The sequence below is a fragment of the Neopsephotus bourkii genome, unplaced genomic scaffold (assembly GCF_033783945.1).
Source record: "Neopsephotus bourkii isolate Nb327-2 ecotype Australia unplaced genomic scaffold, CSIRO-AGI_Nbou_v1 NB_1622, whole genome shotgun sequence".
NCBI classification, from domain to species: domain Eukaryota; kingdom Metazoa; phylum Chordata; class Aves; order Psittaciformes; family Psittacidae; genus Neopsephotus; species Neopsephotus bourkii.
The window spans coordinates 635,529-658,254 of record NW_026902097.1 but is presented as its reverse complement, the minus strand read 5'-3'; the positions used below and the strand labels follow the sequence as shown (position 1 = coordinate 658,254).

At 54.7% G+C, this 22,726-nt stretch overlaps 1 protein-coding gene across 2 annotated transcripts in view; it reads right to left on the bottom strand.

The window, feature by feature from the left end:
- Positions 1-1,063: 1,063 nt before the first annotated feature.
- The window catches only part of PPARGC1B (PPARG coactivator 1 beta), a 48,263-nt gene continuing 26,600 nt past the window's right edge, over positions 1,064-22,726 (bottom strand). Inside the window, exons 1-12 of one of the 2 annotated variants that reach the window (XM_061372856.1) lie at positions 20,794-21,059; positions 17,527-17,700; positions 15,245-15,457; positions 13,352-13,468; positions 11,436-12,582; positions 10,593-10,629; positions 10,132-10,196; positions 8,781-9,552; positions 8,277-8,352; positions 7,517-7,638; positions 7,174-7,328; positions 1,064-6,003 (exon numbers count right to left, since the gene is read on the bottom strand). In XM_061372856.1, the coding sequence (XP_061228840.1) occupies positions 5,900-6,003; positions 7,174-7,328; positions 7,517-7,638; positions 8,277-8,352; positions 8,781-9,552; positions 10,132-10,196; positions 10,593-10,629; positions 11,436-12,582; positions 13,352-13,468; positions 15,245-15,385 (2,736 nt within the window). In that variant the 5' untranslated portion in view covers positions 15,386-15,457; positions 17,527-17,700; positions 20,794-21,059 and the 3' untranslated portion in view covers positions 1,064-5,899. Of the gene's footprint in view, positions 6,004-7,173; positions 7,329-7,516; positions 7,639-8,276; positions 8,353-8,780; positions 9,553-10,131; positions 10,197-10,592; positions 10,630-11,435; positions 12,583-13,351; positions 13,469-15,244; positions 15,458-17,526; positions 17,701-20,793; positions 21,060-22,726 lie in introns of those variants that run through there. The other variant, XM_061372855.1, reaches the window with a different exon arrangement.

The following is a 22,726-nucleotide window of genomic DNA, read 5'->3' as shown; positions in this document are numbered from 1 at the left end:
CTAACAGAGCTGCTGAAATGATGCTGTGATTCACCAACAGCTCCCTTCAATTTCTAGGTCTGCTTGCAGGGTAATACTCAATGTCAGTCCTGTATTTTCCAGGAAGCTGCCTGAAAATGCAGCGCAGGTCAGGCTGGGAGGAAAAACCCCATCTGTGGGTCTGTTCCTCTCTGCAGACCCTTCGCTTGTGTGCCCCTGCTCCATCCCAGTGCCCTGCCAGCCAGGAACGCTGCTCTTGTGCACCCACACCAGGCACCCCGAGAGCAGCTGCCTGCCCATGAGTCCTTGTGTGTGCCTCAGATGGACAGGTCTATGGCAGCTGCCTCAATCAGTGCAAATCGGAAGGAAAAACCAGCTCAGCACCTTGCAGACCTCCTCCTCTCAGGTCCTCCTGCCCAGCAGCAGCATCCGAGAAAATTCAGTGTGCCATCTCCGAGCTGGGCAATGGCTAGTGCTGGGCTCCTGGGTGCTGCAGGAGAGCTGCCCAGGCATTCCATCCATCCCTTCCACAGCCTAGGCTCCCATGGTGCCCAGGACACCCTGTGCTGGTTCAGCCACCTCGGCTGTGTCTCTGGGAGCACAGGCTGGCTCCTGTGGCACTGCGCTCCTGGCACTGGGGGACCGCACGGTTCCTGCTTCACCATCTGGAGTGTTTTCCACACCTTTCCTTACAATCCAGCTCTCTTACTCCCACTGACGCAAATTTGAGGTGCGTGCCCCATTTCATTTGTACCCTCCCTGATCGGGGAGGCTTCTTCTGCAATGGGTCCTGCAGCAGTGGCACCGCTCCCGAAGTCCACAGGACAGCCCATGCTTTTCCTGCAGGAGTTAAACTGCAAGAAGCCGCACTTAAAACAGCAAAATCCGGGATATTCCTGCATCTCTGGCAGTGGGGCACTGTTGGTGCAAGTGAGTTGGGGGCTTCACCACCTGCTTGGCCCCAGTTTGTCCCAACTGTCCCACTGCCAGCCAGGCCAACACAGGGGAGCACCTTTAGCAGAGCAAAAAACACCTCCTCCCAGAGCAGGCTTGAGCTAAAGTATTAGAAGCACAGACTTGTTCCTTTTGGGTTTTGTTTCCACTTTGTAGTATATATGTTATCGTTTATTTATAGGCAGATCACTTCACTATTTACAGTACATGAGCGTAGAGATTCTACAGTCTTTTTGATGTAAACAAGTAACTCCATGGCTGGGGAGTCTGGAAAAAGAAGCCAGTTCTGAAGTATTTACACAATTTAAAATAGAACTTTTATACCCACCGGAGAGCTAGAGATAATACATTGAGTGATTTGGTTAAATTATCTATGAAACTATAGAATCTGACAATGTAAAAATACAAGAAAACGTTCTCTTGTCTTAGAAGGTAGACAGTTAAATCACACTAGAAATAAATCTCTTCGTTTAAAAATAATAACAATAATAATAAAGGAAAGGCATAAGAACCCATGCCGCCTTTTAAGGTTAAAGTATATTACATAAATAAGGACACAACAGAACGGAACTGGGGAAAAAATGCAGTGAAATATAAAAAAATGCTACCAATTAAAAAAAAAAAACAGACTAAAAACTTGATTCTTAATCACAGAGGGATCAATTCCACTGCTTCTACTTACTCTGCAAGGAGAAAACCGCAGAGTTCAGTAGTACTTACTCAGCATGAGAAAGGGAGGCAGAATTGGCCCCTGTAAGTATGAGCAGTGTCCTTTTACTTAAAAAAAAAAAGAAGAAAAAGACAGAATTTATCGGGTTTTAATATAAATAACAAAGCAGATGTGCCCCTTTTTAGGTGAAATTCTTACACCTTTCTTAAGAAATGCATCAATTTAATCTTTCTCTCTCTTTCTCACATGCATACACACACTCCCTCCCCAGCTCAGTATTTACTGCAGCGTGGCTCTCGGCTCGGTGCCGTGGGCACTGGGTCCAGGCTGTTGCCTCCCCTCCTGACCCCAGGGTGGGCGAGGGAAGAGGAATGAAACCCAAAGGCTGCATTTGGCTCTATATTGCTTGAGATTGTCAGGGATGGACTACGACGCTTAGAACAGAAAAGTTGTCAGGGCTCAGCTGACGTACAAGGATGTATCTCAGTATTCAGCATGCCTCCGAGAGAAAGAAACAAAAACCAACCCAAAACAAAAGAAAAAGAAGAAAAACAGTGCTGGTCTGCAATTGCAACGCTCCTTTGCATGGACCAGTGCTGGAATCAGACACTCAAGACTGTAACATGGTGACTGAGCAGCTGCTTCATTGAAGATGACGTGCAGCCCAGTCAGCTGCGCTGAGTGGGGATAGGGAGAAACCTTTTATTTGGGGCAGCACGGAACCTAAAACCCAGGATTGTCCTCTGCATTCAGCCCAGACACTCAGAAATGTTTGCTCCTTCCCACAGAGCCCCAGGGACCCACTGGAGTCCAGCCAGGAACCCAGTATCCCACCCTGAACCATGAGCTTCCCTGGGACAAATCTGTGCAAAAAAGGCAAAGGGGCATTTTATCATGAGACTTCACATTCAGCATTTCCCCACAGTACCTGTAGGAAACTACTGGGGGACATTCTATAGTCATATATGTTTAAAAAAATAAATCTCCTCCCTACTTATTGCCTACCATAATACACCCTTTGGCTCCCAGTTCCTCTCTAAGTAGCACTCCTACCAGCCCTGGCCCTCACAGGCAGCTGGGGCCAGGGTTCCCTTTTTGGGGTGCCAAGCTCTGAGCGACACCCACAGCAGGGCACCCGCTGTGATGCCACAGGCTGGGCGGGATGTAAAGCTTGTTTGCAGGGGGGTGATCCCGCTCCCTGTCCCCAGCAGCAAAGCACTGGGTGCCACCGGCTCCCCCAGCAGCATGGGTTGCCTCTCCCTGCTCTGCTCCTGCCCCGCTTCCCTGTCAGCATCCGGAACAGTCACGGGCTGCTGAGGGAGTGAGCTCTCACCTGCACCTTGTGCCCGAGCACTCCTTCCTGCCTCTCTGCAGACGTGAGCACTGTGAGCTAAAGACACCTTTATATTAAAAAAATAAAGTGGGAACTCTTCACCACAAACCCTGTGTGAGGGGTTCTGAACCCAGCAGAGCTGTGCTGCTTGAGCCGAACACCCTCTATTCCTAAACTCTGAGGGAAGCCCCTGGAGCAGGCAGCGATGGGCCACAGTGCCCCTGCACCTTGCACACCTCTGGGCATAGTGCATAAGTCCTGGAGAAATTTCCTGGGCAGGAGGGAAACGAAGCCATCCCAATTTAATGGGGAAAGAAAACAAAACCCAACAAATAAAACCTCCCCCAAACCCCAACCCCACTTATAGGCTTCAGGCACCACAAAGACCACTTATTGCATCTCTTCTTACCCTATGGGTGCAGTGCTGATGAGCTCTGTGCAGGATGAGCCCTCCCCTTCCCAAGCACCAACCTTGGTATTCAGAAGCCAGGCACGGCAGGGGCTGGGGGCTGACCCGGGGTGTCCAGCCACAGGAAAACTTTGGAATTTGATACCTGGGTCCACCAAAACCAGTGCTTGGGAAGTGACTGAGTGATCCCCCAGGAGAGGGCTTCCTCAGGCATTGCACTGACTTCCCCTCTGCCACCTTGATGCATCCCCAGCAGGGCCCGGCTGAGTGGGAGATGGAAGAATTCCACTTACTTTGCTTCTTTTTTTTTTTGTTTGCTTTTTTTTGGATTGATCGTTTTCTGAAAAACATCAGCACAGCACAGGACAGTACTACCCACCCTAAATGTGTCGCTATATACATTCTACATAAGCTCTATAGCAATCACATGTAAACATCATCATTGTGAGGAAATACTAGGACAGAAAAAGGCAAAGCTACAATGAGGCAATTGCCAATAGCAGATGCTCAGTCTTGGCCAGAGCTACTCGTGAGGAACTGGGAGAGCTTGTGGCAGGAGAGACACCAAACCTTGCTGCTGAGACTGAAATGGCACAAGGGCTGGTCCCTGGCAGTGACGGTCACTGGCGGCAGGTTGGGGACCTACAGTTCAAACCCGCAGCGGCCCATGGGCCCTTGCACTGTCGGGCTGGTTGTCAGAACCTTGGCTTCCCCAAAGCGGGGAGGAATAGCCAGGTAACTGTGCTGGTATTGGTGCTGCCGGCACTCCTGATCCCACCAGAGACCAGCTGCACGGACGGCCCTGGAGCCCAGGGCCTCCTCGGCAGGGCTCAAGCTCTTAGCATCACTTCTTGTGCAATTTCAAAGGCTTTGGTCATACTCCCTGCAAGACAAAATAGTTCCCACACCAGGGAAATGAGAATAAACCTCTAAGTCATGGGGAAGGGAGACCCCAGGAGACTCTAATCTAACTATTGACAGAGTTAAGGCTATAATATTCTATCTACATAGGATGGCTGAATCCCTAGTGGTCTCTGGGTCTGAAAAATAAATGGAAATGATGGAGATGGCTTGAGGAGCAGCCAGGTTCCCACTCCTGGAAAAGTGCCTCTGGCTGGTTTGCGGTGGGGTTTGCTCCAGCCACTGGCAGGCTCTTCCCATCTCCCACCTCACCTGGAGATGGAGGACAAGTTTGCAAGCAAATTTCAGGGGGGCTGCTGCTTGAGCATGCACTTCAACGCAGTGCTGCTGGGCAGCTCCGAGGGTCCCTGGCCAGGGGCAGAGCAGGCAAGTGTGCCACAGGCACTGGGTGCCAACTGGGTGCTGGGGAAGTGTATGGCTTATCAGCTACCAAGCAGAGGACAGATAGGGCAGTGGAGCAGGCATTCAGCGTGACTGCCATGCCCCCTCCCTGCCCCTCTGGATTTTGGGGGCCATCACAAATGGGTCTTCTTGCCCCACTTGCTTTGCAGGGGTAGAAGCAAGCGGGGAGCAAGCCACTCAGCCTGTCTTGTCTCCCAGTGCCCAAGGGGTCGGAGAGAAGCCAGCTCCCTTGCACGGACCCGGAGGTGCCCATCTCCCAGGCTGTGCCCACAGGATCAAGCCTGGCCAGCTCAGCCCCCTGGCCCACCTCTCATGGCTCCAAAGGCAGCAGGGGGCTGGAGGAGCACTGGCTGACAGGCATAGGCCCCACAGCCTGCCATGTAGTGCATCCTTCTACCACCCCTCTCCTTCAAGCCTGCAAAGCTGACTGGCCCTGTGGCAAGAATGGCATGAGGCTGCTGTGCCCCACTGCCCACCTGTTCCAGCACACACCAGGACCAAGCTCAGCATCCGGGTGCTGCAACCCAGCTGCACTGGGGCTGGGGGTCTCAGACCATGCAAGCAAAGAATAATGGCTTTGACAGCAAAGAAGGTGACTCTGACACAATGACCGAGCCCCCTGGTTTGCCAGCAGGGCAGGCAGGTGCCTCCATGCTCCGTGACTCTGCTTTGACCCCCCATTTGCTGAGTGGCAAGTGCCTCATTACAGTGCATAGTTAAAAATCAAGGAAGCGGTACAATAAATCTGAATTACAGTACATCTGAGCCATAAATACATTTTTTAAGTATATACTTTTCTTTTTTTCTCTTCTTCTATTAAAAATTAGTTTATAATCCTGATTCTATTCACAATTAACAATTTCATCATCACACACTACGGACAAAAAAATGTTATGGTGAACACAGCTGCAACTCCACGGCGGGAGCACGGGGGGGACTGGGATGGGGGAGAGAGGGGCCAAGGGGCTCCTAGGCTCACCCTAAAACAACCAGTCAGCAGCGGAGGGACTAACGTGTGGCAGTGAGACATCAACACCATGGGGACTCACAGACAGAAGCAGCTTTGTTCAATGTAAACATCGATCGGAAGGGACAGCAGTCTCTCTCTCGCGTGCTCTCCTCTCTCACGCTCTCTCTCGCTTTCCATAGACTGAATAACTTCTTTGAAAACGTAAACATATTGGAAGTGCCTTGACTGAGGTATTGAGGTATTCCTCCAAGGTTAAGGCTGTTACCGATGCAGGCTTAGCTGGGCCTCCTGCAGCAAGCTGTCGAAATCCATGGTCTCGTACTTGCTTTTCACTGGAGCTGGGGAGGACTCCTCCGCACTGCAATCTGGGAACGGCACGGACACAGGAGCAGGACATGAGCAGGGAGGAAAACTGAGGCATGGCAGAGCACTGCTATCAGCATGCTGCCTCCCAGCACTGCAGAGCCAGCGTGGACAAGCACTGATGGCAAAGGGGAGTGGGGACAGTGCTGTTTCTTGCTACCCACAGCACTGCACAGTCACCCTACAGTCTTCATTGTGCGGTGCTGTCTGTTTCCTATCTTCTCTTTGCCCAAAATGAGGGGCTCTGGGATTTATGTAGATGAAAATGGGCAAAGTCAGAGGGATTGCTGTTCTGAGCAGATGAAATATTACAAGGTGCTAAAAGATCAGGCACGTGTGTCAAACTGAGCATCCAGAGAGAAGCTCAGACTTGGTGCTTTAATTTCTGGGCCTCAGTCTCTCATGCCTGAAGTGGGACACTAGACCCACTAGACCCACTGCACCCCCTGCAGAGGGTACAGAAATAAATGTGTGCTGTTTATGAAACACCTGAAGATCACAGCAGCTAGGCCTGGATCACATTTCTTTTGCAGGACTAGCACAGGGTTTCGTTCCTGCCCCTCAGCTCAGGCTGCAGCCCTGCCACCTGCAAGGGCTGGGGGCCAACGAGACCTGGCAAATGCTGCCACTGAGAGAGGCAGGAGGTGCTGCAGAAGCCTCTGCAGCACAGAAACAGTTAACGCAACTGCAGCACATTTCAGTGCCGTCATTTTGGCTCAAAAATGCTTGTGCAGTGTGGTGAATCTGTCCTGTGGAGCAGCAAACCACCCAGATCACCTCTTGGGCTAATGAAATGTTGCTGATTGCTTTATCTAACGACTGGAAAGGGACTTCTCTGCTGGAAAGCATCCAGCACTGTAGAAACACAGTGGAGATAGGATGCGCTGTGGTCAGCTGAGACCCAGCAGCCCTGGGGCGCAAGGCTATGTTTTGCAGCCAACACACTCCAGGTCCTCACACCAATTGCTTTTCTTCTCTCCCCCCAGTTTCTCAAGCCATCTGACTGAGCTAAGAGCAGCTATGTGAGCCAGAAGATAGCTGCTGGGCTTTTCCTGCAGGCTCTGAAGATGTTTAAGATCCTTGCCTGACTAGCGTTCAGCAGTGCAATGTGCTGTTACAGCTCTGTGATGATAAATGAGATGCTTCGGAAAAAGCAGCTCCTGCTTTCTTACCCAAGTCAGCGTATCTGGTCCAGAAGAAATGCCCGAGGCCACCAGAGCTGAGCTGAAACGAAGGCTCATTCCTCTTCCGTAGTGAGGTGCCGTTCTTCAGAGATAAGGCGGCATGCTCTGAATACCGGTAGGTGATGAAGCCATATTTATCCCCCCTGAGCAACCAGAGAAAGAATTCAAGATGCAACATGCCCCACAGCCCCCCTCACACAGCTCTGCCCAGCACTGCACCCTCCATCCTGCTGTCCCTCCATCCTCCCGCCTCTCCCCATGCTCTTGGACCTGGGCTCACACTGCATTTCTTTGCCCAAAGCACTGAAACCTGGATTTGCTCCCCACTCACCTGTTAGTCCTGGACAGGACCTGACACTCCACGATCTCACCAAACACTTCAAAGCGTTTCTTCAGTTCGCTGGAGTTCATGCTGCTGGAGAGGTTTCTGATGTACACCACCCGGCCTTCCCCCTGGCAAAGCAAGTGAGAAGCTTCAGGCTCCATGACCCCACACCTCCACGCTGCTGATGGGCACTAGAAACATGGGGCTGTCAAGGAGCCCCTGCAAACCAGCACTGGGAATCAGGCTGCTGTAGGGAAGTGTTCCTAAGAATCGCTAGGGGCAAAATGAAATTGCACTGCAGGAAAAAATAAAATGCCAGAGGGGCATGTGTGAACATGTGTGTGTGCACAGCGTTACACAGGACGAGGTCATTTCCCACACGCCCACCCTGCACCCAGCTCCCACCTAGGGGCACAAGCCAGGTTCCTGGTACATGAGGCTGCCTCTGCAGCAGAACCACATCTGTAACAGCCAAGCAGCTTCAGGGATTTCCCAGCTCACCCCACTAACTGCCATGCCAACTGTGCTGAAGCACCAGTGGGGGATGCTCCAGCCATTTCTGTGCCAAGGACTTTGTGTATTGCCAATCGCCAGCGGCTTCCACTTCATATTGGGTTTTTCTCTCCCCCCTCCACCCCTATCTCCTCGTTTAACACTGGCCCTGCACCAAGGGCTGCTGAAGCCAGGGCTAATGGGCTGCACCACTGCTTTTCCAGAGCAGGAGATGAACTGAGGGCTGGGGATTGCTTTGTCCCTGCTCACTTACGATGGCCTTTTCCCGTCTCTTCTCCATCTGGCCCCGGTGCCTGCTCCCGCCCTGACACTGTTCGCTGTTCTCACACCTGGGAAGCGAGGAAGAGGAGGTCAGCCCTGGGGGGAACCCAGTGAGAAAGCTTCAAACATGAAAAAGAAACTGAGGTACACAGGGTCTGCAGCAGCAGGCGGGCAGGCACTCTGGAGCACTGGAAGCAAAGGAGAGATGGAAACACTGGAAAGGACACTGGAAAGTCCTTTCTAATAGATGCTGGAGGGGGTTCCTAGCCCTGGCATGGCTCTGGCCCCTGCCCACACCCCAGTACTGCTTTCTCTGGCCATGGCTGACGTTTGCAGCAGCTGCTGTAGTACCAATTATTTCAACAGTTTTTCTTCCATTAGTTAGCATCTTTATTACTTGGGCCAGTAGAGCACAGACAGCCAGGGCTGCCACGGACCGATGCAAAAATGCAAGGGCAAGAACAGCCCCAAGTGCCCTCCCCATGGTCCCCTGTACCTGAAGGTGCGTCTGCTTGTGGGTGATCGGGACCGGCAGCAGGAAGACCCTGAGCTGGACCTGCTCCGGGAACAGTAATGCAAACTGGTCCTGGAAAGAGGATTTCTCCGCAGGCACAGCTTGGTGTTGCCATGCTCCTCTTCCTCCTCCTCTTCCTCCTCTTCCTCCTCCTCCTCCACAGGGGAGCCGCTCTCGCTGCAGCTATCTTCAAAGACAGTGTCATACTCGGGGGTCTTGCAGAAGATCATGTCCTCGTCATCAAGAGCACTGTCCAGAAAGCCAAAGTGCTTTGTTAAGCTGGCTCTGATCTGCTGGTCTCTCAGCTGCTTTACGCCATCCTTCCACAGTATCTCGCTGCCAGCCTCCTTGCTGCTGAGGTCCAGCCCCTGGTAGTGCGCAGCTGGGACCCTCCTCTTGTGCTCTGTCTCCACTTGGCCTGGGGGCTCCCATGACTTGAGCACCTTCCTCTGCAGGGCGGCTTCAGGCTTCATGACCTGGCAGTAGTCGTGGTCCCCAAAGGAGCGGGAGAAGGGCCGCTTGAGCATGCCTTGCTGCTCGGGGAGCACGGGGCGCCCGGCAGCTCGGCTCAGGTGGGCAAAGAGCTCTGTCCTCTCAGGGTGCTTCCTGAGGGCTTTCCTGGAGGCTGCTGCATCCCCGACGCCCCCAGGGCTGGGGGTTATTCCATCCTCCTTCCCCAGCTCCTGTGTGATGTCTGGCTTGTACAGGTCCTCTTCAGCAGGCTTGTATGGCGGAGTGGTGGGTGGTGTGAGACCTAGACCACCCAAACAAAGGGCAGGAGTCACCTTTGCCCCCACCATCCTGCCCCATTCTACCCCAGCACCACAGACATTGCAAAGAAGGAGGTTGCTCAGCCCCACAGCCACATCCATAGAATCATAGAATGGTTTGGGTTTGAAAGGATCATTTAGTTCCAACCCCCCTGCCACAGGCAGGAACACTTTCCACTAGACCTGATTGTTCAAGGCCCCATCCAACCTGGCTTTGAGCGTATCATCCAAGACATCATTCACTGCACTTGGGGAAAAAGAAGGATGCCTGATCCCAGCTGGGACCAGAGGACTCTCCCTTCCCCATGGGCCATACAAGGCCCTTTGAACAGCTCCCCCACGCCAAGTGCACACCCCTGAGTTTCTCGCAGCGCTCAGATGTGGAGGCAGCACATGGGAAGTCTCCTGTGTTTGTGGATCAAAAAGGGGTCCTGGGCTAGGGGGTGAGTATGTCCCCATGGCTGGGCTCAGCTGCAGCTGATGAACCAGCCTCAATTTAGGATAAATTTGCCCCCTCCCAGGGAGGATTTCTTCAAAATTAAGAAATGAAAAGCCTGTCCTACCTGCTGTCCCACACAGCTCCACAGTTAGCATCGGCTCAAAGTTTCTCTTCCCAAAGGCTGGGTCACTGGAGAAGAACAGAAAATAAGGAGAAAGTGTTTAGGTGAAAACTGTCCCAAAACCCAAAGGAAGCTGAGAACACAATGCTTACGAGCAACCCCTCCCATCGTGCCCTATGGAGTAACCCTGCAGAGGGGTTCCGGGGCAGAGGGGCAGGCAAGTGTGCCCTCCCCATCCCAGCCAGAGCTCCAGGGCACGTTGCCCCTGGCACGTAGCAACACTCTGCCCTCAGTCCAGGGCTCTGCGAGCTCCTTGCACCCGAGTGATGGCCGTGGCTCCCCACAGCCCCACGCCCCACTGCAGGGCTCAGTCTGCTCTACACAAGCAGCTTTGCCCGCTCACTGCAGACACATGTCCAGCCAGACACACCACAGTGCTTTCCTGTAGCCCCATGCGCACTTACGTTTGTGCCAAGGACAGTGTGAGACCCCTGGGTGTTTCTGAAAGGCAAGGAGAGAAGCAGGGTTACCAGTGAGGCTGTGCACCTTCCTAAAGCAAGCCACGGCAGAAGCCAGGGCCCTGCTGCCCACCCTGGCCTGGCAGGGTCTGGGGACCGCCTGCCTGCAAGGCAGCAAACACTGTCAAGGTTGGGACATTCCCACTCGCAAAGCACTTGCATATAGCTGAGGGTTTGGAGCCCTGACGCAGGTGAACCTGGTTTACAGGCACAGGGTGATCCTGCAGGGAAGAGGGACCTGAAGGGATAAGGCAGCCTGGTCCCTGCTGGGTTAAGTGCTACACTGAGTCTTTCATAAAACCACAGAATCACAGAATCATGGAATGGCTACGTTTGGAAAGGATATTAAGATGATCTAGTTCCAATGCCCCTGCCATGGGCAGGGACGCCTCACACTAGACCATATTGCCCAAGGCTCTGTCCAACCTGGCCTTGAACACTGCCAGGGATGGAGCATTCACCACTTCTCTGGGCAACCTGTTCCTGTGTTTCATCACCCTTACAGTAAATTCATCTTGTTATAAAGATGGGTAAACTGAGGCAGAAGGCTCCCATGTATTGAAACAGCATCCCAAAACCAGACCCCCAACTTCTCATGCATGGAACCCCACAGCCAACCAGCACGTGTCAGGGCTCTGCTGTGCTTGAGGACATTCACAGCTTCACTGGCGAGTGACAAGTGCCTGGCCAGTAGCACTTGCCAATGGCAGGGACAGCACGGACATTATCAGAGGCAGTGCAGGCACACCAGGGCTGGGAGAACAGAGTGGCAGTCCCCAGGCCCCTTACCTGCTTGTTCCAGGAGGACACAGCGCCGGATCTCAGCCTCACTGCCCACCTCACCATCCCCTGGGGAGCCCAGGGAGAGGGGCTGGGGCTCTGCTGGTGGTGCCGTGCCCCCCACTTCCACTTCGGCTGCAGTATCTTCAGTGGAGAAGCCCTCCAGCGCTGGGCATGGTATGGGCTGTCTGCAGGGCAGGGCGTCCCGGGAGGTGCGGCCATCCCCTGCCTCCCGAGGGACGGGGAGCTCGGGGGGTGGCTCGTCAAGGAAGGAGAGCCAGTGGTCAAGCTCAGGGTTGAGTCTCTTGGACCGACGTACAGCATAAACAGCGCTCTCCTGCTTGCGGGCCACCTTCCCCACGGCTGCGCCTGGGATGCTCACATGCTTCCCAGCATCGTCCTCGTGGCCACCCAGCTCCTGCAGTGCCCCTGCCTCAGCCCTGGGGCTTTGCTGCAGCTCACCCTTCTCTGGTGCTGTTTTTGCTCTGGATGTGCAGGTCCCAACAGCATCCTCCCCATCCCGGGTCAGTGGCACAGGGGAGCGGGAGCCAGGTGGCTGCACCAGGGCAGCATACACAGGCTTGCCCAGGTGGTATGGCTTGCTCACATCGCACAGCAGGTCCCGTGCCAGCAGCTCCTTCAGGATGGAGAAGGATGCTCCAGGCTTCTTGCAGCTCCCGTTCATCTGCCAGGTGCAGCCTGGCTGGCTCTGCGCTCTCCCAGGGGTACCTGGCTGCGCTGGGCAGTCTGGTTTGGCTCTCTTGTAGGGGCTGCTGCAGGGCTGGGGCATGGCATCAGTGGTGTCACGGGCGGGCAGCTTCCTTGGCGGCAGGCAGTAGGTGTGCATGTAGCGGATGAGCTCCACCACCGAGTGCATCTCCCCCTCACAGAAGAACTGGCTGCCTGAGCCATCCTCTGCCGAGGATGGGGGGGTCACCAAGTCACTGGAGCTCACAGAGTCCTCACTGGAGTCGCTGTCATCCTCCTGATGGTTGCAGTCACCAGGGGACAGGTGGTGGCTGCCGCTGGGGCACTCCTCAGGCACCGGGGGGGCTTGGGGGCAGGAGGCAGTAGAGGTGAGGTGTCGGTGCAGCTCAGAGCAGCTGCGGCTCTGCACCTGCGGGACACTCACCCTCCTGTCCCGGGGACCCTCCACCTTCAGAGAGGAGAGAGGAGAAAGTCAGCTTATGTCAGGTCACAGCCCCAACCTGACACAGGCACCAGGAAAAGGGGGAGAAGCCCCCCAGACTGACAGAGCCACCACACATCTTCAAATCCCTGGTTCTAGTCCCCCAGCATCCTGATGTGCCTGGGGTCAGCCTCACATCCTACAGGGGGTAACTGGGCACTCCAACCACCCTGAGTGCTGCACCCCCAGCAGCCAGCATGCAACGATGCTCCTTCTCCCCAGGAGGGATTTGCTTCTCTTCCCAGGCAATCTAATTTGCTGGGCCTAATGCACAATTACCATTAGCAACGTAGAAAAATCTTTGATGGCAACTTCTGCTGGGATTCAGGAGATTATCTTAAGTGATGGGATCAGCTCTGAGGCTCTCCCCATACAATGGCTCCTCTCTTGGGCTGCAGGTCACTGGGGACCTGGACAACCAGGGAGCACACAGGGCTTTCACAAGCCAGTGCTTAGGGAAGCCAGGAGAGGCCTGACCCCACAGGGTGCAAATGAGATCCAGACCTTTCTCAGCCCAGCACAAAGTCCGAAGGTTTCGCTGAGCAGCCCCAGCACAGGCAGGGACAGGAACACTGTGCACTGCTGTGCTGGTGGTATGGTCCCTGCCTGTTTCCAGCCCCTGCCCCAGTTCAAAGTCCACCCATACTCTCAATACCATCCTTTGATGACCTCTTGTAGGATGGCTCATGAAAGGTGGGCACTGGGTGGTCTCGAGCTCTGCTCGCTGAGGAAGTACCTTTGTGCAGGGACGTGTGGGTCGGGATTTAGGGGTCCCCAGGCGCCGGGCGCTCCCGTCCCGCTGCGCCTCGCAGCTCGGGGGCACATGTGATGGAGAGAGAAGCAACTTCTTCAGCTGCAAAGAGAAGCGGCAAGAAAAGGAGTCGGCATCACAGTGAGGGTAGGAGAAAGTGCCAGCAGGGCCGCAGCCCCCCGGCTCACACTGCACTGGGCACGTCCATTGCTGAACGTGCAACACAACAATGAGGGAGGAAAAATAAAATCACAGGGAGGCATTTCCCACATCCCAGTGGACAGCACTGAAGGGGTCCCACAGCATTCACCCACATCCCCAGGAACCCCCAAGCAGGTTGGGGTGGTGGGGACATGAGGGAATTTACTTCCATGGGGCATCCCTACTCTCATCGCACAGAGGAGCTGTTGTGGTATCCAAACTTCTCACTGTATCAGTTCTGCCCTGAGGTAACAGTCTTTACTTTGGCATAAGTGATGGGTTTGGACAGCTCGCTTAGGTCCCATCCAAGGCTCATTTAGCCAAAACATCCAGAGGGCCTGGGCTCTCAAGGCACTTTGCAGATGCAAGCCCCTGTGGGACCTGTTGAGGATCTTCCCCAACATGCTCTGTCAAGCCCATGAGTGGTGGAAGTGGGGTTTTCCCTGTGCTACCACATCTGATGGCAAGGTCAGCATATCAGTTTTTTCTACTCAAACCCATTTTTGGTTAGGGGAGGAACAAAACCCATACCCCACACCCAGCAATAACATTTCACATTCCACCCATGTCACACTAACAGCTGAAGGTGACAACAGCTCAACAGCAAGACGACTGCGTAGGGGCAAGGGAACTGCATGGAGGAGACAGATCTGGGGCTCCCGTGCTGGCCAGTGGGCACAGAGCCCCAGGGCAGGCACTGGGGGGACTTTAAGGAGTGACAGAAATAGTGGATGCCCGGATCAGGGTCTGCTGGGAAACATCAAGCAGGGCACCCACAGCTTTAGGCGTGCAGCTCCTGCTGGTGGAAGCAACCAGCACCCTTTCCCCCCCACCCCTGCAACGTATACATCCTATATATACACATACATGTCGTGTGTGATATATACCCCCCCGCGCAGGGCAGTGGAAATGCACGCTCTCACCACTGGATGTCACTCCTCCCCATCACAGCCCCGGCTTTTGGGGACACCCCAGGGCCAGGCTGGGGATCCCTGGGGGGGGACCGTGAGCCGCAGGAAGGAGTGGGCTGGGGATGGTGGTGGTTTGCAGCACGTGCTGCCAGTTAGCTCTGGCCAGGAGCGGGCAGCAGGGCTGGAGCCCTGATATTGCAGGGAACCAAGAGGTCACCACATTTGCAGACACTGGAGGCCACACAGCCCAAGGGGGTTGTGGTAGAAAGCATGTGGGCTCAAACCCAAGCCAAGGGCATGGGCTGTCTGTCCCTCAGGCCGAGCCCCCTCTGTCCCTCCTGCGAGAGCAGCGGGCAGCTCGGTCTCAAGGCAGAGCTGGATGGGAACAGCCACCATTCCCATGGGCACGGAGCTGGGATGCACTAGGGGAGACCCCCAGGCAGCCCCACATCTGCACATGCCATTAAAAGCAGATGTGGGTCTTGCCAAAGCAGCTCCCACCCCTTCAACACCCACCCCCACCCCTTTCATATATATAATTGTATACACACAGCTTGTTCCCGTGAGGATGGTGATGGAGGTGACAGCAATGATGCAGAACATGTATACGTATACAATACAAGTATATGCTTTGGTATTGACGGTTAAAGAGAGTTTTAAGCCTAGAATGAAAAAATTCAGACCTTTGCTTCCTATCATACCCATGCAGCCGGCTTATCAGGGGCTCATCCAAATCCACCTTAAACAGTAGGAAGTGGGTTCTTACTAGAGACAGCTCATCAAACTCGGGGGCCGGGGATGGCCCCCCCGTGACCGGGGCGGTGGGTTTGGGGGAGGGGGCAGGCGAGGTGTAGGCATGGTTGAGCGTGTCCCCCTCTTCCATAGTGCGGAAGGCAGCCAGGCCCATGTCATCTCCCTGTATATCATCCAATGTCTCGGTGAGGGCTGCCAGCAGCGCTTCATTCTCGCTGTCTATTATCTGAAAGAAACAGGCAAAGCAGAGGGGGAGAGTTAGGCTGGGCAGAGGGACCCCAGGATGCTGGGCCAGAGGCAAGAAGGGCTGGTGATGCCAAGCCAGCACCCACACTTCCCAATGACCCCACAGGGGATCTAGGAGAGCTCTTCCCCAGCACACCAGGATGGGATCAGGAGGGGATAGACCCATCTGAACGGGAGCATCAATCTGTCCCCCTGCACCTGCAGTGGGAAAATAATGAGTCAGAGCATCTTCTCTCCCAACAGTAGTCTCCAGTCCACCATGGGGCAAACAGCAGCAGATAAAGGATCTGTGATTAAAAGGCTCCTTGCCCAAATCCTCCTGATTCTGGGCTGCAACTTCCCCCAGGATGGGAGTGGGGCCGGGAGCAGCAATCAGCCAGGATGGGAGCCTGTCAGGCTGGGGAGGCCCGAGAGGGCACAACCAGTTATTTTCAGCTCTCCTGATGGGGAAGGCAAAGAAAATGTGAAGAGTCATAAGCCTGGCCCAGGGCTGCCCAGTGGACAAGAAGGCAGAGGGGAACCTCATCCCAGGCTGCACCACTGGCCAGATGCCACAACTTGCACAAAGCAGTATGGATTTTGATTTCACTAAAAGCCCCCATACACAGGCACCTCCAGCTCGACAGGGGCTCTCAGCCCTCATGCTTAAAGCTGGCTGCACTCAGCGCTCTGTGAGGAACCCTACAGACAGAGCACAGCCCCCAGAACGAGATAGGCTTTATATTACCGGTCCCCTGATCTCTTTTCTCTGGCAAACAGCATGATCTGGGGATGCTGACAGGAGATCTGTGAGTGTTCGGGGCTGCGCTGGGCCAAGCGGGGCCACAGGCTGTTCCTGCATCCTCCCTGCCCACTACCCCAACCTGCCCCCTTGGGCCCCTCTATCCATCTGGGTTCCACCCTGCCTGATGCACCTCCTGCCATCCCAGTGCTCTCCCAGTCCCACATAGCATGTCGAGCCCCTTTCCAGACTGGAAATAAGATGTAAAAGCCCAGAAGAGGATGCAGAAGCTGCGGAAAGGCTGAAGTAAGCCAGGAGTTCCTTCTATTTGGTCCTCCTCCATCATATTGTGAATGTAAACCATGTCCAACAAGAAGCAGCCTAACATCAGCTACAAAATTAGCACAGGGGTAAATTCAGGCTCACAAAGAGGACTGCTGACTGCATGCAGCCGCCTGTGTTTCTCTCATCTTGTTTGAAAATTAAATATCTTTTGTTCCATGCCCTAACCTTGCTCGCAGTTACCAGAGCAGGCTCCGGGGAAAGGCAGCAGGATGCTCCGTTTTTGGCTCTGTTTCTTTTCCTCCTGTTATTGGCCTAAGAGCACTGTGCATACAAGTTCAGTGGGATACATTTCATCATACTCCACTGCTCCTAATGGGCCTGTCTTTTGCATTTCTTTTCTGTTTATCTTTTCCCCAGGAAGTTCAGCGGAAAATATGCATCTCGTGATGAACGTCCCTCAGCTGGACTGGACCATTTTCAAGCACAGCATCAGCACAGCGTAAAAGCCAGAGGGCTGTTATTGTGGGCAGGTTAGAAAATATTGGGGGGTTTATGTGTTTTTTTTTTTTCCCTTGTTTAAATATAAATCCTCCTCCCTCCCAAAATGTAACCCAGAGTTGGTGAGGAGAGAAACCAGCTACCCTCTGCCAGAGGGACCCAAACCCAAACACAGGGAGGATGCCAAAGCTGGAGAGCCAGGGAAGGGGCTGCTTTTTGCTCCCAGAAAATGAACATTCCTGTCCCACACCACAGCCCAGGTATCCTGGGAGTTGAACAGGATAAGCTGCACACCAGCTGTAGTTCTTCCAGTTCCTTTTTAATAATACATCACAGGAGGGTTGGCTCAGCAGCCTCCTCTGCTCATCCACCTCCTCATTAGCCTTACACTGCTTGCCCCATTTAGAGCTGGTGCAGAAATTAATGGAGCACTAATCAGCTGGGGAGGACCTATTAATAGTTATGTGTGTTCCTTCCTTCTTCTTCTCCCCTGCCCTCTTCCTGCCTCCATCCTGGGGTCCCCTGTACCAGGAGAATGGGAGTACCTGGAACAGCTCGGAGTCGTCTGTGCTGTACTGGCTGGAGTCGGTCTCTGAGTGCTCCCCGCACCACTGCAGCTCACTGAAGCAGCTGGCTGAGTCGAAGTCACTGGCATCCAGCTGAGACAGATCAATCTCAGGGAAGTCGGAGTAGAGGTGCTCCTCACCAGACACCTCGTACTGGGGAGAGAAGAGACAGGTGGTGAGCCTGAGGGGCAGGCAGCAACAGGCAGCAGCAGCCTCCTTCATAGGCAGCCATCTCCTCGCATGCTGTCGCTCCCACTCAAGCCCATTACTCAGACCCTCTTCCAAATCAGCTTTGCTGAGCAGTTTCAGAAGCAATTACACTGCAGTGCAGAGTGTGGAGAGCACGTCTTCACTGCACAGCTTTGCTGCACACCTTGCAAATCAGTTTGCTCAGTCTGGCACTGGCACTGCTGGTTACCAAAAGCCACAACTGCCACCAGAGTCCCCCTCTTGTGTCAGGGGTCAAAACAGCAGCATCAGCATGGGAAAAGCCTCATCTCCTTTGGTGAGCAGATGCTCACAGCACAGGGTCTGGGCTGTGACAAAGCAGTTACTTGTGCTCTTAGGGGAAATTGAAGCTATTCCTGCCTTTGCTGCCTTAAGGGTGCTATCCAGGGTTATCCAGCTGTCCTGGGAATCAGCAATAACAGAGTAAGCAACATGAGAGACTTGGGAGCACGAGACAGCAACACATGGGACGAGGTTCACACCCAGTCCCCATGGCTGCTTGATACCCTGTCCCCACTTCATGGCACTGAACCGCTTGCAGAGAGTCCTTTGGGGAAGCTGAATATCCTGCACATGCCAAGGCACTGCCGAGGCAATACAAACCCTGGTCCTCACATCACACATGCAGGATAAGAAAAAACAGCATGGAAACAAATCGATGTCCAGGTGCACACGGGGCGATGTGAGCCCTAAAAACTGAACTAAGAATCTCCATACAGAAAGAAGCTGGGACCTGCCCTGATTCTGCCTGGCTCCCAAAGCCCTGTGACTGTACCCAACACCAGTGGAAGCAAGGTCTGGTACCAGCACGGCCCTGCCTGCACCAAGCCCTCAAGTCAGGCTTGGTTTTGCCCCCAACATCCAGGTTCAAATGCAGAGGGGAAAGGCCTAGTGTGACTCCTCCTGGCATTGGCTGTCCGGGGGGAGTTTTCTGGCGATGAGGGAAGCAAATTTATTTACAGAGCTAATGGATTCTGGAGCAGGCAAACATCTGAGCATGTGAGAGAGGGGCAGGAGAACATGGGGGCCTCCCCTCCTGAAGTGCCCTGGAAGGGTCTCCTCCAACACTCAATGGGAAGGAAAAGGAATTTCAAACAGAGCTGCAGGAATGGAAAAGACAGTGTTCTCTCTCTTCTTTTCTGTTTTGTTATTTTTTAGTTGGGATAATCTGGGATAATGGTCTGTGTTCCCATAGGCTGAGCAGCCCATGTGCCATGCTCCCCACTGGTCTTAGGACACCCTGTGCAATACCAAGACACTCCTGTGCACACACCTGCTCCCATTTTGGATTTCCCACCTGCTTTTCACCCTGTCCCATCCTAGGGGAAGAAAGGGTGAGCAGTTTGGAGGGTGCAGCAAAGGTAAGGGAGAGCAGTCTCACAGCCTGTGTCCTGGCAAGGGACTGCCAGCCCAAACATGCCATGGCCATAGCAGGGCTGGGGGACGCTCTCCCCAGCACCCTCCCTCCACCCTGTTGCTGGAGAAGGTGTATCAGAGAGACATCCATAAGTGTGGTACCACCACATATACTGGGCACAAAAAGAGTCTGTGCAGCTCCAGGATTTGGATACTCCTTGTGGGCCCCCAAGGTGAGGGCTCTTCAAACCTGCCCTGCAAAGACCTTTGCTCTCTGGGTGGTCAGAGCACCTGCAGTAGGTCAAGAGTCCCTGTCCTCTTCACTGCCAGCTTTGGGGAACACAGTTACCTTTGCTTTAGCTCCCCCGTTCCCTCTGCTCGTGCCCATGCTAGGCTGCTCTGGGATCAGATGTCCTTTGGCCTTTCAGATGTGCCCCTTACCTGCTGTAGCTTGTCCCTGCTTTCCTTTTTCTTGTGCCTGCTCCAGAAAACATCTCACAACAACTCTGGCTCCCACTTCTCCCCAAATCTTCCCATAGGAACACAGGCAAAGGCTTTTATTTTTAGAAAAGCCATACGTACATAGATATATGTGTGTGTGTGTGTGTGTGTGTGTGTGCGTGTTCAATTAAAAATAGCAGAGCAGTCAAATTCTCCTGCTCCTTTTGATATGCCACAGGGGAAAAGATCCTGGTGCTGAGATCACAAGGAGCAGCTGACACCAGGGCTCGGGATGTCTTTTGATCAACTCCACAGATGTGACATGTCCCCATTGGCAACAGGGCTGGGTAAAAATAAACTCCTGCAACCCAGCGCTGCTGAGCTGCCCTCTCTGGGCACCCTCTAGGCAGGAGTGCCCCGGCACTGCACTGTGTGCAGCCATCCCGAGGCAGTGGCTGGCAGCGGATGCTCCTAGGTGCCTGGCTAGCATAGGTCAGGAGTGCCCCAGACTCAGTGCTGCCTGTCCCAGTCCCCTTCCTCCTTGGGAAAAGCAGGGAGAGCCTTTGCTCAGCACAGCTGCCCGCTTGGGCACCCACAGGGCATCCCAGCAGAAAGCCATGGCCCTGGCCACCCTGCTCCGCTCCAAAGGGTCATTTAACCAGCCCAGCACCTAAGGACCTGAGTCCATGGTGGGAATCCATCACTTGGAGCACCGCTAGCCCAGCATTGAGCACTGAGAGCAGAGCCCCGGCTGCAGGGCTGGGGCAGGACAGAGCCCCTTCCCCGGGTAGAGGTGGCAGTGGTGAGGGGACGCTGCCTGCGGGCACTGGACCTCATCTGCCCTAACTTTCCCTTTTCCCACCCTTTGCATTTCCTGCTGCCCTGGGAGAGGAGTGAACTTTTGTTCTAATTTTACTCGGGAGTTTGCAGGAAGATCAGATGAGCCATGGGTTCTTGGTGTGCAGCCAGCAAACACCCATGGAGACATGCTCAGAAATTCGGAGGCATCCTCCAGCCCGGACACCTGGTCTGTGTGCGCTGCAGCGGGGCTGCTGCCGGCGGCTCACTGCAACATGTCTATGGATCCCTGCGCCATGGAAGAGCGATGCCCAGGCAGCGAGGGGTGCCCCTGTGCCATGCACCTACACCCTCTGGGGCAGCAGGAGCCCAAGCCTCAGCATCCCTCCCTGCAGCAGAGAGAGCCCTGCAGCAACACCACACCTGAAAACCAAAGCTGAAAGGGAAAGGGTATGTGGGGGAATGGCCTCCTCCCAGAGACCATCCTCCTCAACTTGCTTTAAAGCATGAGCCAGCTCTGACCTCAGCCCTACCAGAAATGCAATCACAATCAGAATCACGGAATCAACCAGGTTGGAAAAGCCCTTTAAGATCATCAAGTCCAACCGTAACCCCAGGACTGTCAAGCCCACCACTAAGCTACGTCACTAAGGGCAAACTGACCTCCCCTCATGATCTCCACACAGAGTCACCCCGCATCTGCCCCTTCACGGTGGCCCCTCACTGTACAGCTGCCGCCCCTACCCCTCATGGCCACCCCTCACCTCCCCTCAAGATGTACTCTTATGGCCTCCTGTCATGGCCCATGGCTGCCCCTGCTCTCACCCCATGATCTCCCCTCACAACCACCTCACCACTCCCCTCACGATCTTCCCTCACCCCTCATGGCCGCCTCTCCTGTCCCCTCACAATTTCCCCTCATGGCACCCCTCCTGTCTCCTCACGATCTCTCCTCACGACCATCCCATCTCTCACCTCATGATCTCCCCTCATGGCCGCCCCTGCTCTCCCCTCACAATTTCCCCTCATCTCTCATGGTCACCTCTCCTGTCCCTTCATGATTCCCTCTCACACCTCATGGCCACCCCATTTCTCCTCTCATGATCTTCCCTCATGGCTGCTTCTGCTCTCCCCTCTCCCTTCATGGCCGCCTCTCCTGTCCCCTCACCATCAGCCTTATCTACGCACCGGGCAATGGCCCCTGCATTGTGCTCGTGCCTAGCGAGGCTGGAGTGCCTCAGCTTCTGAAGCCTGCCGGCGGGCAAGCGCTGCCGGCTGTGAGCAGCGCCCGCGGGGGAACTTAATCCTGTTTAAGCCTGGCAGGGCAGATTTGCATTGCCGGCCGCATACATGGCCCCAGGATGCTTTGCAAGCGCCTTGTCACTCACACGCACGGGGAACGAGAAGGGGCTGAAGGAACCAGCCAGAACCAGGCGGCACAAAGCCTCGCCGAGGAGCCGAAGCGGTGACTCAGCCCCGCACCGAGCCTCCTACCCAAAGCATGAGGGGACAAACACCCATCCACACGTGCTGGAGACAGAGCCCCACATTAACCGGCAGCATTTAGGCTGGGACCCAACCCAGCAGAAGGTGAGAAATGCCAAGAACATGAAATGCCGGCTCCTGCCAGCCCTCCCTTGGCAGCATGGGCAGCACTGGGCCTGGGTGCCTGTGTTCATGGCCAGCCGGGGAATTTTCCCCTCCTTGCCCTCACCCCAGGCTTGTCTCTGGAAAGGGAATAAAATCCTCATGCAGGGGTTCTGGAGGGAGCAGTCCGGTCTTATCAGGGCAATCCGCAATCACAGACTGCTTGAAACGGGGATTACAGCCACGCAGGGAGCCGGGCACCGGGATGAACTCCTACCCAAGCAGGCGGCACGGGCTGGCTGGCGCGGTGCTGGGCACCACTGCACACCACGCTCGCTGCTTCGGGCTGTGCCAGCCACACTCAGGGGCTGCAGGCCCCCAGCACCCTCCCCGGCCAGCCCAGCAGGCAATGGGGGCATGCACCAACCATGACCCATGCCAGGGCCAAACCCAGCCCTGGTCAGGCCACCAGCGCTCTGAAGCAGCAAAACTGGATGCTGCCATCTCCTCATCATCCCCAGGGATGGACCAGCTCCCTCTCAGTGCAGAGGGACCACTGTGGGGTGGGTACCCCCCTCCAGTATTGGCAAGGAGAGCAGAGGTGGGGATGGAGGAGAGAGCTATAAATAAGTGTAAATACAGCAGAGAGGCACCTGGCCAGAGCTGTGAAGGTCACCAGAGTGTGTGCCAGCAGATAAGCAACCCCCTCCCCGCTGGCATTTGACAAAATGTCACTGTGAATGAGGGAGAGATGGTGTCAGGTTGTGCC